Genomic DNA, 16,645 nt, shown 5'->3' with positions numbered 1-16,645 from the left:
CTTATGTTTTTTGTTTTTTTAGATGTTTTAGACTCAAAACTATCAGTAAATTATAGGCTCTAATTTGAGCTGTTGGTTGTTTAAATCAGTTAAGTTCAAGATACTGTATTACTCAATCAAAAATCATAAATTTGATTATTTCTCGTATATGATATTTATTTCAACACTGTGGAGCAGCATAAGTCCTCTAAATCAAATCAAATCAAAATATTCTTTATTTTTAGTTTCATTAAGAAAATACAATGGCGTCATTAAAAAAAATTATTTATGACCTTTAGTAATTACTCTATATTAAAGACATCAGGAGTTGCAACAGAACAAGATGGTGTTGTGCCATTTTAAGTTAGCCAATTCCCAGTTATAGGGAAGGTTAGGAGATAAGTTCCATTACACAGACCACAGATTTTAGAACAGAAACTGTATGGATCATAAACATAAACAAATGACATAACTGGCCCGAAAGTAAAGATGTTTTTGTTATTATATTATTTAAATGGAACTGTCAAAAACCGCACAAACCAGCTTTTACAGCAATTAGTATAGAGATTCGGGCAAGTGACCTCGTTTGTTATGATCCATACTTTTTCTATTCTAATATCCGTGATACAGAGTACAGACTGTATCCAAAGTAAGTGGGACCACACATGCATGGATATCAGTTATTAATCAATCAAAACAGTAAAATATCCCTTTGAAATTGTGTTAACTTTGAGCAAAACCTCCCTAAATTACACAATAAGGGGTTTTCTGACTCTAGAACCAGTAGGTCATCTTCATACTGCCCCGAGAGTCTAATGGTGTCTCCATAATGCTGGCTTGTCTAACGAGCCGCGGCGGACGACGGCCCAGTAGAGCACTTTCCTTGTCTGGCGTAGACAGTGAGAGACTCATAGCTGGTCTGTAGGTCTGGGACTGTAGTTCCACCTCTACAGGCGCGTCCAGGTCCTCATAAGAGGTGTTGATAGAGTTTGGCCTGTGAAATGGATTTGTCATTTATAGAAAATAAACTGTCAGCAATCTGATACATACTTTCTCCCATTAGCTTGTCAACAACCTTTGAAATGGGTAAGCAGTGGGAGTAACTATGATTTTTTATAAGGGAAAATCCCAAAAGTTGCAATAACTTTTGGACCGTAATTTTTTTCAGCAATGGGGGATCGTACTATTTTGTTTAGAATCTTAAGGATCATAACACACTGTAATTTTAATTAAAACCAGCTTTTTTCTATAATCTGATTTTTTATTATTTTATGGGGAAATAACATAAGTTACAATAACTTTTGGAACGTAATTTTTACGGAAATGGAATTTGTACAATTTTGTTTAAAATTTAGAGGACTATAACATACGAGATTTTTATCAAAATCTTTCGGGCCATTCCAGAAAATCCAATTTTTCCGTTATTGTTAGGGTTTTTATGGAAAAATCAGCATTAAAAATCTAAATTTCAAAAAAAATGAAAACAAGCATGGAGATACCGATACCATGGGTTAACCTAACCTACATACCAATTTCATCAAAATCGGACTACAGGTGTGGTCTGTAGCTCTGTACATATCCACACACACACACACACACACACACACATACGGGGTTTTACCGAATACTCGCAAACACCTAATTGTGGCATCTTTCAACCTGCGGCCACCAGTGGATGAAGGAAGTTGGTAGAAACATGTCTGCATCGATATTTTTAATGAACACTCCATTTTAACATCTAACATTCCAGTTTTTAAATTGTGGCACCATGCCACAAATCGGTATATATCAACAGTGTGTGGACAGGATGCCACTAATGCGTTGTAGTGCTTGAGCGGTGTGTGCGCCCCCCCTACTTCTCGCGTGCGCTGTTGCCAGTTCTCCGTTCTAGTTCCTTCATTCCGTTCTGTATTCATGTGGCTATGCCCTAGCCGCTGTAGCTCATTTCCCGCGCTCATGACGTCGTCTTTTATTAGTGTAAGGATTTTATATGAAGTTTTTTTCAAAGCTCCAATAATTTTTACAATTATTGGATTTAAAGTCAATGGACCAAATTAAATGTCGTGAGGATTACATAACACTACATGCTATTTTGTTGATATTTTATCGTCACATTTATGTATGGTTTACGAACTGAGATACTTGGAATAAAGGCCTTAATGTGCTGGGTAAATTATCAGTTTCATGGGAATCTATATATTAATTACGTAAGCCGATTCTTTGCGTCAAAATTGTGGGCGACTGGGAAGTCGTAGAACGACGTGAGAGGGCTCAAATTAAAGGTCTTTATCCCGTGACGGCGGGAAAAATAGTGAAATTCCCAAAATCTTAACACAAAATTAGATATAACGTACAATGTTCTCCATAAGAATAGCATTAGAAGGCATTTACTGCTGATTTTTGTTTACTTCAATCCAGCTGATCGTGATTTTATCATTAGCAAGTAAGCTTACATTTAGATTACTCATTTGCCAGTCAATTCTGCAATGTAATGTATACTATATAAAACCAACTATATAAAGGGATAACGTTACCTTTAATAATCAAGACTTTTTAGTTATGTCAAAGTTGAAATAAATTGTTTTCAAGATTTAAGAAACGATTCAAGATTAAAAGAAGATCTTCTTTGTTTTTATTTCAAAACATATGTAAAAGATTTATTCCAATTTTTTTTTAAATTTACTAACATTTATATTTGAGATTTATTGTAGTGTTTAATCAATATTTTGTATGAAGTGGAATAACCTCAACGGTTACTCTTAGAAAACAATTTGGGAATAGAGATGAAGTAGGTTCGTACAGGTATTTAAACGAACCAAAAATATTTATGTCGTGATTAGTTTCGATAACTGGGTAATGGAACCCTAACTAGCCGCAAAATAGTTGGTAATTAGACGTTGACTAGGCCCTTTTTTGGTAGAATATGTAAATCAATCGCACCTTTAGGAGGATTAACACCACATACTTACACTAGGCTAATAGTGGTTTTTTAATGTTGATCACAAACAAATTTAGGTCCAAGTTCTGTCAATGGGATGCCTTTACTTAAGAATAATTTTGTTAAACCTTTACAAAATGAGCATAGACTTAGAAATAATAACTGGGTAGGGTATCTCAACACACCATTTTTTGCCTTTTCTTATTTGACGAAGACAATTTCCAATACTGTATTTCAATCGGGGAGGCCTTGTTATCAGCATTAACCAAAAAACCAAAGCTACCTTAATAAACCAATATTTATTCATAAACATGTTTGCTGCCTTTAGCAGTTAAACTCAGGAATCATTCAAATTCTTTATTGAACATAACGTTATCAACAATAGCAAACAAAGACAAACAACAAACTGTTTTGTTTTTTTTGCACAAAAGATATGTTATAGTGGGATATCTAGGCCTATCCTGACACATAGATAATTTGATTCTGAGTTTGTTTAAATATTCCAACAATAATTCCTTTTCCGTAGCTTTTTAGGGACTATGTCCCTACAAGCCACTAGTTTACATTAAAATACGCAATAAGTATGACTCCGTTTTTTCTGTATGCATATAATTAATTCATTGTAATGTAAAAGTATGCATAACGAATTTTTCACCTCACTATGATGTTTTTAGCTGTTTTACATACATTTAGCTGGTTTATATTGGTGGCTGAAAGTTACGTTTTGCTGGCCATGCCAGCTGTCATCGTCATATGGGGACCAAGCAGGGGTTTACATCCCTAGGGCCGCAAAATCACTTGTTCGCCTATTTACTTAAAACATTTCTCGACTTCGTCCCGAACTTAAAACCCGATATCGAGTCGGCAAAACCTCACTTTAGGCCCTAGCTACGAAATATACTATTTTTTTACGGTGGATTTAGAGACCCAAAGATTCTCACCCCGTTGCGAAGCATGGGCAGATAGTTAGTTATAAGATTATAAAGTCTTTACTGTTTTGTCTGTACATTGCGTAGACTCATGAAGTGTTTGGTTATTTCTACGTTGTATATAATAAGATAGCCGAAACGAGTCTTGTGTATATATCTGTACGTTTGTTTGATTCTTACTGTCATTGTGCCTGTAACGCAAAAATTCCAATTCACGTGTCCTACCTTGGGAAAACTAGAGTACCGTTCATGATCCAAATAGTTTTGTAATTGTTTGAATAAATTTGCCAAGTTTGATAAAAATATATCCATAAACAAGCAAACTACAACATTTTACAATATTCTTTATATGAATAACAAGGGAATTTTAAATTTACAATTTTTGAATTTGTCCTGTTACCAATAACCGTACAAAAACACTTTGATATACTAAATTATTTGTTTTCTAAGCTATTTAAAAAGGTCTGAATATAAATTGGGAAATTTTGTATTTTTAAGGTAACGTTTTTCTCCATTTCATATATTAGTAACAATATGTATAGTATCAAATTCAGTAATAACATTGACTACTGTATTTAAACCTTAACACAAGTGTTTATATATTCATTGAGGCTACTGGTGCTACCGCTGATGGCTTATGCATGTGTACGTTAGTAGCTAGCAGACAATTTGCCAACTAGGAACATGAAATCAGCTGTTCCCCGTCCTCACTGTCGTGGTTGCTCGCCTAGCATGTCAACAGCTGACTGCTGTAAAAATTGGATGAGGCGACAGTAACTTTTTCTAGTACGCTTCTTTACCATGGCATCTGCTAATTCAATTTTGTCCTAAAAAATGTATACACACCTCTAAGATTTGTTGCCAACTAACAAGCAATTTAAATAAAAAAAAAAAAAAAAAAAAAAAAAAAAAAAAACTATTGTTAATCATCCTGCAAAACTGCTAATAATTCATGATCAAATTTTCATCAGAATTCCGTTAGTTTAAATCAACGATCACATAAGACCAATAGATGGAGCACATCTATATAACTAACATACAAGCAGTTGAAGCCAGGTCCGCCATCTTAGTGCAGGTTAGAAGTGGTAGATGCCAATGAAAACGGCACCAAAACTCAATGTCCAGCTTCAAAATAACTTGACATTTAGACTAAAGGTAAATCGTTGACACTTCGTGTGAAAGATGTCAATTAGTCTAGGACACTATTGGTTCTAATTAAAAGCTCAAAAGTTTATATTTTCTATTTTAAATCTTGAAATAAAGTCGGTACTTTTAAATGAGTTTTTAAATATGACATAACAAAGTTCGTCGGCTGCTACTGTTTTTATTTCTTCGTCAGGTAAGTAAAAAAACGGTGGATTTTGTGGCTAAAGAGCTCAATTTCTTGGATAATATTTTATTTTTATTTTTATAAAGGAGAGTTGTATAAAGAGTTTCAGAAACCATCTTGTGACTTGGAAAATTTTTACATTGTAAACCAAACGCTTAACCTTTAACACACTTTAATACGATATAGATACATATATTATAAATTAATTTGTAGCTTTTTAGAATTTTTCTTTCGCCCAACAAGTTTTTGTAATTATTGTTAACTAACTTTTTCTAAGATACGGTAAACGCTAGGAAACAAATTAAAAGCGTATTTTAAAGGCCATTGTTCAACCGTCATGAATTGTTACATACCAACCTTTAGGGCCCATTGGTGACATTGGGGGGTGGAAGTCTAAATTTAGTTCATTACAATTACGTCAATGACCTTGAGCTCTGCTAGTAAGATGCTGTGGTATGGTAGCGTGTCGGGGAGAAGGGTTATTGTTCATGCTTACTCATTCGCTCTTACCCACAAACAAATTTATTTCAAGCCTAAAATGAAGAATGTAGATCTAACTTCTATATTCGTTTGGAAAACGTCAGTAAGAGGCAAGTCTAGACTGTTCCTATGTCTGCGCGGTCCATCACTAGTTACTTTCTTTACTTATTTTTTTTTTGAAAGCCTATGTGTCGATTATGTATCTTGAGCAATGTAAAATCAAGATGACGTTGTTCAAACTAAGATATAAGTTTGGACTTCCTTGTGTGACCAAAATGGTCGCCTACAGAACAACAGAAGAATCTACAATTTCTTATAAAATCAGTTTTATTGACATTTGCAGACAGTTTTATATAATTGTTTTAAGGAAACCCAAAATCTATTGGCAATAAGTTAATATGATTTGAACTTTTTGCCTTATACAAATGAAATACCATGTGCATATTGGTCCTCTGGTCCTGTTAATACAATTTTTTGAAGGGTTTCTTTTATAATTTAAAACTATATCATTGCACAAGCATTTTCAAGGACTCTCTGCAGTTTTGCGTACTCTTGCAACTACTAATTCAAGAATCAGTTTGATGACCGATTAAAAATAATGTGTTTATACGTTATAAAGATTCAACTGTTAAATATCATAGTTTTTGAGGGTGGGACTGGAAATTTAGACTATATTAAAGATTTGCATTCATAGTAGAACATTATATACTTTAAGTAAACCAACAGAAAAAGATTGTTTAAAATGTTCAAGTTCATTTTAGAACAAACTGTTTGCTCCGCCTCCCAGTTAACTGAGAATTTCAAGAAGTAGAAACATATTAAATAAATAATAAGTGAAGTTAAATATATCCCACAGTGATTTTAAAAAACATTACACAAACTTCACGGATGCCAATATACTTCTAACAACCTTACTAGGAATTTCCTAAAACTGATATTGTACGTTGAAATAGGTTTATCTATCTATCTATTCTATTCTATATTCTATTCTATAGGTACTATTATAAAGAAGAGGGGGTGTCTGTGTGTGTGTTTGTATGAGCTAATCTCAAAAAATACTGATCCGACTATGCTCAAATTGCACACAAATGAAGCTACAGCTCCTAGGATACATATAGAACTATTACCGCTTCGATATTCACCTAGGGCTTTGCCCCGTGGGCTTTCAAAAATCTGAGATGAGAGATTTAAAAGTAAATATTGATTGATGGTATCCATGGTAACAAAGAACAAACCTAGTAAGTTTAAAAATGTAAACAAGCAGAACTAACTGTCAAATTGATTTTGATTTCTCAATTCAACACAGCTGGTTCAAACCTTATTAAATACTGCACGAATATTAGAACAGAGAGGGTAAGGATTATAAATTTAAAATAATGATGTCACTAGCCTGAATTTATTTAACATTACCTAAAGGAGCTGTCAAACCATATGTTAATGTAATTGCATTATTATAGGATTGTTTCAGTTACAGTACTTCATTTGTTTATGATCTAACTATACTGAGTCTGTTATAATATTTGTGAAATGTTGTAATATTATTTATTTATTTTTATAATAATTCATTTTAAAATAAATCATTCAATGGATATAGGAAATAATCAACATTCTATATTGCACTATAAACCTAGGCCCTTATCCTGAGTTATGGGGTATATTCTTTTGATTTATTTGTTTGTAAACAGTAATATAATCCTCCTGCCCCAGCAAACCTATAGACTGAGCCAATTCCCGTTTGCCTGATTATAATTTCACTAAAATATGTTAGAAAATTGCCCTATTAACATGTTTGGAACTATTTTGATAGGTTTTTGTTTACAGTGCATACCATTAAACACATTCTTTTATTATAGGTATATGTGTGCCACACTATAGGATACCGTATAAATTAAAAGACCATATTTTCTTAGACCGTTTCCTCTCCCATCACTGCAATGATCATGTTCTACTTATATGCCAACCCCGTACGAAGGTCGGGTGTTCTCCTAGTTATTATTAAAGTTGAGAATACTAAAGGTTCTACAAAACAAAACATTGAATAATAAAAATACATTTGTATGAAAGTAACAGATAGATTGACAAAATTGTAAAACGATCGTATAATATCTAACAATATCAAATTATTTACAATATCACGGTTACAACTTTTAAACTACTTTTGTTATGACTCAATGTTAACCTCTTTAGGACCTTTCATTTTATGCTTTTGTTAGTGGGGACTGGTTAAAACACCACAGTAGGTTTTACAAATATGATTGTGAGATGATATTATAATCTGAACTAGATTATGCGTGTTGATAATAATATGTATTTTAATTTAAGTACTTTAATTGATTCGGTTATATGTTTACCTCATATATGATTTGAACATGGATTGAAACATTAGATGTCTTTGGAATACTCTGAGAGTGAGAAGCAAAACATAACTTTCAGCAATGATGCATCGAAATCTACCTTTACTGACTGATTCAGAAATGTAATTGCAAAATATTTTGTCAACATGACTAAAATGTAAAAAAAAAATAGATGTATCAGCACGAAATAGTTTGTAAGATAAAAAAAGCAGTCTAGGACAACTTATATAGCGTTCTAACCTCAAACATTGTTATCGTTTCAGTGTACAAATTCAATTGATACAAAATAACTACGTTACCAATTTATGTTTGTAAACAAAAATCAATTTTTTAATGGTTGCGTAATAGCTATTTACATTACAAGTGTAGTAAGAGCGTTTTTACTTCACGCAGGTGAATGTTGTGCAACGAGCGGAAGCGAGTTGCATAATTCACCTAAGTGATGTAAACAGCACGCTCTTGCGTACTGTGTAACGTACAAGATTTTACCTGACCCGACAATAAACATGGGTTTACGTACAATATTTTTCATTATCCATTTCACTCATCTTCTATCAGTAACGTTCTTTTACTAACAAAAGCTAGGTTAGGTAGGAAAATACTTTAAAGCATAATAATAAAATTCAAGCGCACAGCTGATTTCTAGCGTTGAACATCGTTGGCTCCATAGAGTTAAAGCGTGATGTATACAACTTCCTTACTTCTCGAGTGATGTAAAGTTGAAAAAACTCACTCGGTGATGTAATGAAACCCATTTAATTAACATTGAGTGCTTAACTTAAAAAATATACCTCTATGGAGCCAACGACGTTCAACGCTAGAAATCAGCTGTGCTCTTGAATTTTATTGTTATGTTTTGAAGAATTTTGATAACCTAGCTTTTGTTTGTACATGAACGTTACTGTTAGAAGATGAGTGAAATGGACAGTGAAAAATATTGTTCGTAACCTCCTGTATATTGTCGGGTCAGGTAAAATCTTGTACGTTACACGTTACGCAAGAGCGTGTTTACATCACTTCGGTAAATTATGCAACTCGCTTCCGCTCGTTGCACAACATTCACCTGCGTGATGTAAAAACGCTCTTACTACACTTGTAAGGTAAATAGCTATTAAGTTAAGCACTCAATGTTATTTAAATGGGTTTCTTTACATCACCGAGTGAGTTTTTGATACTTTACATCACTCGAGAAGTAAGGAAGTTGTATACATCACGCTTGGGATAGGGAAGTTTAACATGGCGGGTTAGGTAAATCAATTTAAATTATTATTTACTACACAAATTATTTGTAATGTAAAACATTGTTCACCACTCGGAGCAAAAGTATATTATTTATGGTACTTAAATTGTTTTATAGTACGTGGCAGTATAGTATTATTAGTTTATTAGTTGCTTGTTGCACTGTTCTACACACTGCTCAAGCTCTACAGCTCATTAAGTGGCATCCTGTCCACACACTGTTGATATATACTGAATTGTGGCATGGTGCCACTATTTCGAGTGTAGGCTGGCGCGAGAATTGGCAACGTAGCATTAGGAAAGTTATAGTTCCGGCGGACGGCGCGAGGCGCGCTAGCTACCTGTATGGTTTCGTGTTCCACAATTCGGTGTGTACCTGCGCTACTTAAACTCACATCAACGAGTTCAAAAATACTCAATTGTGGCATGTGATGTTTAAACGACGTAATAATGCTGGAAAACCTCAAAAATGATCGAATTAGCTGTGGCACCCTGAAAAAGGTGCCACAATTGTTGAAGGTGCCACAGTACGGCCGTGTGCCTGTGAAGGATGCCACTATTCGGTGAATACAAACACACACACACACACACACACACACGCACACACATACATCACTTCGAAAACCACTTTTTTGGGCTCAAGGGGACCCTAAACGGATATATCCACTCAAAACTGAAACACAAAAATTTTGACGAAAACTTTCCATAGGTATATATAAGGGGAGAAAGTAAAAATAGAAGGAAAAAATTTAAGAATTTACTTCCTTGGAGTTTAATCAGATACCAGCTAAAAATACAGTACAATGGATACAACGGAAATATCTAATACTATAAACCTAAACAAGGTACGATACGTTGGGGAAAAAATTTAAACTGATTGTGATATATAACATTTACAATTAACAAAGAAAAATAAACTGTAAAATTTCTTATCAACTAAGTATTCTCTCAAATAAAGCTTAAATTTGTACACATCATTTTCACCTTTTAGCGAATTACCCATGTAGGGCATAAGCTTTTACCATGGGTGTCATGGTAAGACCTGGATTTTGGACCGTTTTACTTTATCGTTTTAAGGTCCCCCAAGGCTTAAAACTCCATACGTTAAAATTCATGAATATTTAAGTGAAAATCCAATCAGGACAAAAATACCCTTAGTCTAAAGGATTCTGCATGGTAACCAGACAATGAACAGATATTACTACACATTCAGATTACAATATGAAGAGACCAAAAGCAACTTACTGTAGTGGTATACATCTTAAACAATCAGTCAGTGTCCAGTCTTTGCCAAACTCTTCTCCCTCCTCCACAGTTTGAGGCAGTCTATGATGTAATGTCTCTGGCAGTCTCAGACTTGTGATGCCTCCCACTACTGACACAGCTCCCATGATAACCAACGGCAACACTAGGTGTTCTGAACCCTACAACACAGTTTGAGGCAGTCTATGATGTAATGTCTCTGGCAGTCTCAGACTTGTGATGCCTCCCACTACTGACACAGCTCCCATGATAACCAACGGCAACACTAGGTGTTCTGAACCCTACAACACAGTTTGAGGCAGTCTATGATGTAATGTCTCTGGCAGTCTCAGACTTGTAATGCCTCCCACTACTGACACAGCTCCCATGATAACCAACGGCAACACTAGGTGTTCTGAACCCTACAACACAGTTTGAGGCAGTCTATGATGTAATGTCTCTGGCAGTCTCAGACTTGTAATGCTTCCCACTACTGACACAGCTCCCATGATAACCAACGGCAACACTAGGTGTTCTGAACCCTACAACACAGTTTGAGGCAGTCTATGATGTAATGTCTCTGGCAGTCTCAGACTTGTGATGCCTCCCACTACTGACACAGCTCCCATGATAACCAACGGCAACACTAGGTGTTCTGAACCCTACAACACAGTTTGAGGCAGTCTATGATGTAATGTCTCTAGCAGTCTCAGACTTGTAATGCCTCCCACTACTGACACAGCTCCCATGATAACCAACGGCAACACTAGGTGTTCTGAACCCTACAACACAGTTTGAGGCAGTCTATGATGTAATGTCTCTGGCAGTCTCAGACTTGTGATGCCTCCCACTACTGACACAGCTCCCATGATAACCAACGGCAACACTAGGTGTTCTGAACCCTACAACACAGTTTGAGGCAGTCTATGATGTAATGTCTCTGGCAGTCTCAGACTTGTAATGCCTCCCACTACTGACACAGCTCCCATGATAACCAACGGCAACACTAGGTGTTCTGAACCCTACAACACAGTTTGAGGCAGTCTATGATGTAATGTCTCTGGCAGTCTCAGACTTGTAATGCCTCCCACTACTGACACAGCTCCCATGATAACCAACGGCAACACTAGGTGTTCTGAACCCTACAACACAGTTTGAGGCAGTCTATGATGTAATGTCTCTGGCAGTCTCAGACTTGTAATGCCTCCCACTACTGACACAGCTCCCATGATAACCAACGGCAACACTAGGTGTTCTGAACCCTACAACACAGTTTGAGGCAGTCTATGATGTAATGTCTCTGGCAGTCTCAGACTTGTGATGCCTCCCACTACTGACACAGCTCCCATGATAACCAACGGCAACACTAGGTGTTCTGAACCCTACAACACAGTTTGAGGCAGTCTATGATGTAAACTAGCTGTGTGCCTGTTCTATGTACGGGGATCTTGTAGTCAGTGGAAACTTTCTTATATTCAGAACAGCAGTTGATTTGCGTATTAAGTGTGTTGTTCAGATATGCAGGCAAAACTATTACTGTATTGGAATACACATAGACCTTCGCAAATAATGTCTGACAGTTTCAACCCAAAACAAATGCTGGAAATAAATCGTATTAGTCTATATTTTATAGCCAATGATTAAACTAAAAAAAACAGCTTTATAGATCTATGAGGCCCTAAGGTAGGCCTATAATTGAAAGCTACTTTCCACACTCTGGTTAAAAAAGTAGTTGAAACTACCCCAACCTCACCATTGTACACTTAATTCAGGTTGACATTTTCATTAACAAAGGTGGTCTTGTCTTTTCCGTGAAACACTGAGAAATATGGACACTGATGCATTACCAACAGACACACACACACAAAAATACTGAATTGGATAAGGACACTTGCTACAATTTAACTAAAGCAAAGTACATTTAAAATTAGTATTTAAAATCTTTGTTAGTGTCATCAAATTTTACCATATATTGTATTTACTTATCGTGCAGTAATAATGCCGTCTGTAATAACAATTTGCTTAGTCGGAAGGTGACCCGAAATGGTGTCGAAATGACTGCATACTATATGAAGTGAAGTACTAAAGACGATTTAGGTCGGTAATTTACAACACACAGTCCACAAACTATTGATGCGTAAACAACGTAAAGCGTGAAAATGATGATTTGCTAAAAAAACGTTTCACTCAAATGTGTTAACAACATTTTCATAGTATAAATTAACATTTTGGATTCCAGACAGAAAACTCAAAGCTTATATAGGTAGTAAGAAATCTATTAAATTTACTATAACTGTAAGGAATAAGGTGCAACACCAACGGTAACTAAGTTGTAAATAGTGATGCGTTGGTACCTAAAAATGATTCTCGCTACCACTGGTTCTAAGTAAAAGAACCAGAACCAAAAAGAAACATTTACAGTTAAGAACCATACTTCTGACTAATTAAATGCGTTAATCAAGTCACAAGTTATCCCTCCCTCCCTTGGTTTTTCGACTTCTGCTCAAAACGTTATTGGAAATCGAAGTTATGTCCCATTATTGCATTATTTGTAAACCACTTTTAATTTAAAATATCGGCGACAGTTTGAAGAATCAACCTTTATCCCAGCAACGGTTTGTTATTTAATAGATGACGTATTCTCAAAACAATTGGGGTTTTGGACGTTTGTAATTTTATTTCCTTAGTAGGTAGGCCATGTAGTCTAGGGAAAAGTACCAGCATCAAGAATCATCGTTGAAATGTGGATATGGATAATTGGATAGCCTACGTACCCAAGAGATGGGATACGGGCCTATTGGCAGTTCGGTCCAGCGATTGCATTACAATAGCGGTGAGTAGAAGCCGTAAGTGACACATTGGAAAAGCGAGTTTAGCAGCATCCATAAACCTTTGTTACGATCACAACGAAATTGAAAAGATCTTTCGAGACCGCAGCAACATCCTCAATCTCCCACTGCAGTGATTTTTTACTTTACACTTTGCACAACAGCCGTCATTGAAGTGCCTCCAATGAGTGGAAACCTCGTTTGTAAGTGTAAGTATTGGTGACGATGATTTAAAAAGTGTAAGTTTCCCAGCCCTAGACAACACTGATCACGGTCTTTTTCACGGTTATCAAAACTTAAGTACGATTTGATAAATTCCAAATCTCCGGTTCCCGACCTGGATGATACACAACACATAATTGCACTTGCGATTAATTAAATATGTTATGTAAGGCACAACGTTTTATATCTCACTTGGTTTGGATTTACTTATAAAACGTGTTTGGAAATGGTTGCTGTATTTGTAAACAACATTATTTAATGTAAACATATCAATGACAGCTAGAAAAAATAAAAATCTTTATCCAAACATCTGTTCATAGATGACGTAATGTGGTAAACATTGGGAGAAAACTTGACAAAAATCGCACAAAATTGGGTTTTTGATGGTTCATTATTTTATTTCCTAAGTAGTTTAGTTGGCCATATTTCAATAGCCAAAGACACTCTCACCAATCCAGTAAATACAGAAAAATGATTTGAATCGTAATCGGTAACTCTAGTTTTCTCGGAGTAGGCCGCGTAAATTGACATTTTGGCGTTACAGACAGACAGACAGAAATTGAGATAAAAGACTCGTTTCGGCTTTCTTAGGCTATAAAACTTAAAAATTACCAAAAACTTGGTGTTAAGGCAGTTAATTGATGTACCTATGAAAAACGGAAAATGTACGGAAAATGTTTTTGGGTTGTTAAATTATATTAAAACGTTCGCTAACAATCGCCACATATATGCGACGCTGCGGTCATGTCACGGACCGAGGTATACATTTCAATATTATACATCTAGACTGGGTGTCACTCGGTTCACAGTACACACAGACCAGGGGCCAGTGATGCAGCAAAGTAAAAAACAGTTTTGCCAACTATCATATGACGTCACTTATCATCATATCCGCAGACCAAGTGACGCACATATGCGACAGACATCTCTGTAGACCACTGCAGAAAATTCAGGGCCTTCAAATAGACCGTTACAAAGATATAAGCTTCTTAATTACATTGGTACACCGGCGCAAGAATGCGACGTCAGTCTATTTTAATGTGACCAGCCGTCGCATATGTGCGTCGCTTGTCCATATGAATGAAAAATATTGTACTATTGTGGTAGCGAACGTGTTAAATTAAATAAAGCAATTGAGACCAATTTATTTACACATTATTTCTAATCTATATCTTCAACAAACCAAATAAGTGATGAATGGGATGATGATCAACCCAAGGCCACTTATGTAGGCAGAGAAGCCAATCCCCACCCCTCTCAGCTGTGTGGGGTAAAGCTCTCCAGTGAATGGGTAAATGATTAGGAATGATGCTGATATTGCGAACTTTGACATCAAAAACAGGACCAATGTCTCAGTCACTGCCTCTGGAAACAAGTTTAATATTCTGTAAGTCATCAGTATAAATAAGGAGGTTTTGTGTTGGATCCTAGGATAAGTTTTTTGGTTATGTTTGGTAGTTCAAGACTAGACTGTTTTTGGGGCTTTAATAAAAGTTCATAGTTTCATTCGTTTTCTTTTGAACATGACAGCCAAACAAGATAGTACAAATCTGAAAGCGCTGTGTTCTTTGCTTCATCCTTTAATTTTATTATTCTAGCCAAATTCCATTCCTATGCATTAGTCTCACATTAGCAAAAAACGATGTGAATAAAAATTGATGGTCTGTGAAGTATATGAATCGCAGTTTGTGATTAATGTTCTGTAATCTGTGGTTGAAAGGGTCAATCGCTATTTAAGTCCATTGTCAGTCGACGGATATGAATATAATTAAGTGTTTGAATACACAATATTTTCACAATGTATCGAGGGAACTCTGTGGCAATTGTAAACATTTGCATGATGTAGGCCGTCTGCGGACATTCTATAGTCTCTTCGTAAGCAGTTCGAGAAGTGTATGTGACCAAACAAAAGATTGCCAAACTCATAGGTCACATCTTCATAAGACTGTCAAGGACAACGATCATTAATCACTGTCTTGATGCAAACTAAGGAACACCCACTGCCAGCCTCGTTGTGCAGATGTTTTCACCCTTATACAAAATCTTAAAACAACTTTTGCACATTTCCTATTTCTAAACACATTTCTACATACAAATCTTTCAACTGGCAACAGATTTCGATAGGGGTTTCGACTCTTTCTTCACAGAGAACCAATCACAGAACACAACTCATACTTTTGGCAAAGCAATAAATTACCCTAACATTGTTTTCGGATACATTGACCAGACTAACCATCGCATAGCTAGAAAAGTAGTGGGAGAAGTGAGGAATACAGCCAGGTCTCAGATTTGAACTAGTTTGATTAGCCGGGAAGATTAATCGAGATGGAGACTTTAATTTACAGACAGTCCCCAGCCCTCCTATTTTAAAAGGTTTCACTCACCAGGAGGAAGAAGAACAGTAATGATGCAACATATTCCACTGGCTATCATACATATAACGAGAGGCCAACGTCTCCCCCAGCGGTCCATGACTACCCAGCATGCCAAGTAGCTTGGGATCTCTACCAGAGAGGAGAGTAGAAAGCTGAGATACTGATCACTACCCAGGGCTGGTCCGTAGTAGCTCAAGCCTACGTACACCATCTCATTGGCAAACCTACAATAGACGGATGTCAATTAAAAGGTTGTCAGTTTAACACAGACAAAACAAATAAATATTACCTATCAGCAATCTGACACATATATTAGAACAATCATTAACTGGTACACTCTCCTTTACTTCAATTTTTAAACAAGTTTAACCAGTAACATTACTTGGAGAAGTCTAGTAAAAAAAACATACACACAGTTCTTCAACAAACTTCCTGACAATATTAATCAGGGTTGGCATAATCCTTTGAATACATAAAGTTTTTCAAAGTATATTTTATCCACTATTAGCTCAAGCACTATGTGATAGTTACCAGTTGAGAGTGATGAGGATGGTTTTCAGTCGCATGTTGGGTGTTCTGAACAGTGCAGAAACTCCAGGACCAGTCTCCAGCCTCTTCATCTCACTACGAGTGCGTTGCAACATCATACGTTGCTGTCAAACAAAATTGGAAACTTTGCTCATCGTTGTGTAGTAGATAAACGTTGCAAAATCATACTTTGCTGTCAAA

The 16,645-nt window shown here is 35.8% G+C and overlaps 1 protein-coding gene across 1 annotated transcript in view; it reads right to left on the bottom strand.

The window, feature by feature from the left end:
• Positions 1-707: 707 nt before the first annotated feature.
• Positions 708-16,645, bottom strand: part of LOC129000039 (carcinine transporter-like) — a 34,221-nt gene continuing 18,283 nt past the window's right edge. Inside the window, exons 8-12 of the mRNA XM_054426888.1 lie at positions 16,448-16,569; positions 15,926-16,140; positions 14,725-14,906; positions 10,495-10,673; positions 708-973 (exon numbers count right to left, since the gene is read on the bottom strand). Of these exons, the coding sequence (XP_054282863.1) occupies positions 754-973; positions 10,495-10,673; positions 14,725-14,906; positions 15,926-16,140; positions 16,448-16,569 (918 nt within the window). The 3' untranslated portion in view covers positions 708-753. The remainder of the gene's footprint in view (positions 974-10,494; positions 10,674-14,724; positions 14,907-15,925; positions 16,141-16,447; positions 16,570-16,645) is intronic.

Source organism: Macrosteles quadrilineatus, unplaced genomic scaffold, assembly GCF_028750875.1.
Source record: "Macrosteles quadrilineatus isolate MER2022 unplaced genomic scaffold, UCM_ALF_1.0 Scaffold_8__2_contigs__length_117827958, whole genome shotgun sequence".
NCBI lineage: Eukaryota > Metazoa > Arthropoda > Insecta > Hemiptera > Cicadellidae > Macrosteles > Macrosteles quadrilineatus.
This window is presented reverse-complemented; position numbering and strand designations above follow the sequence as displayed.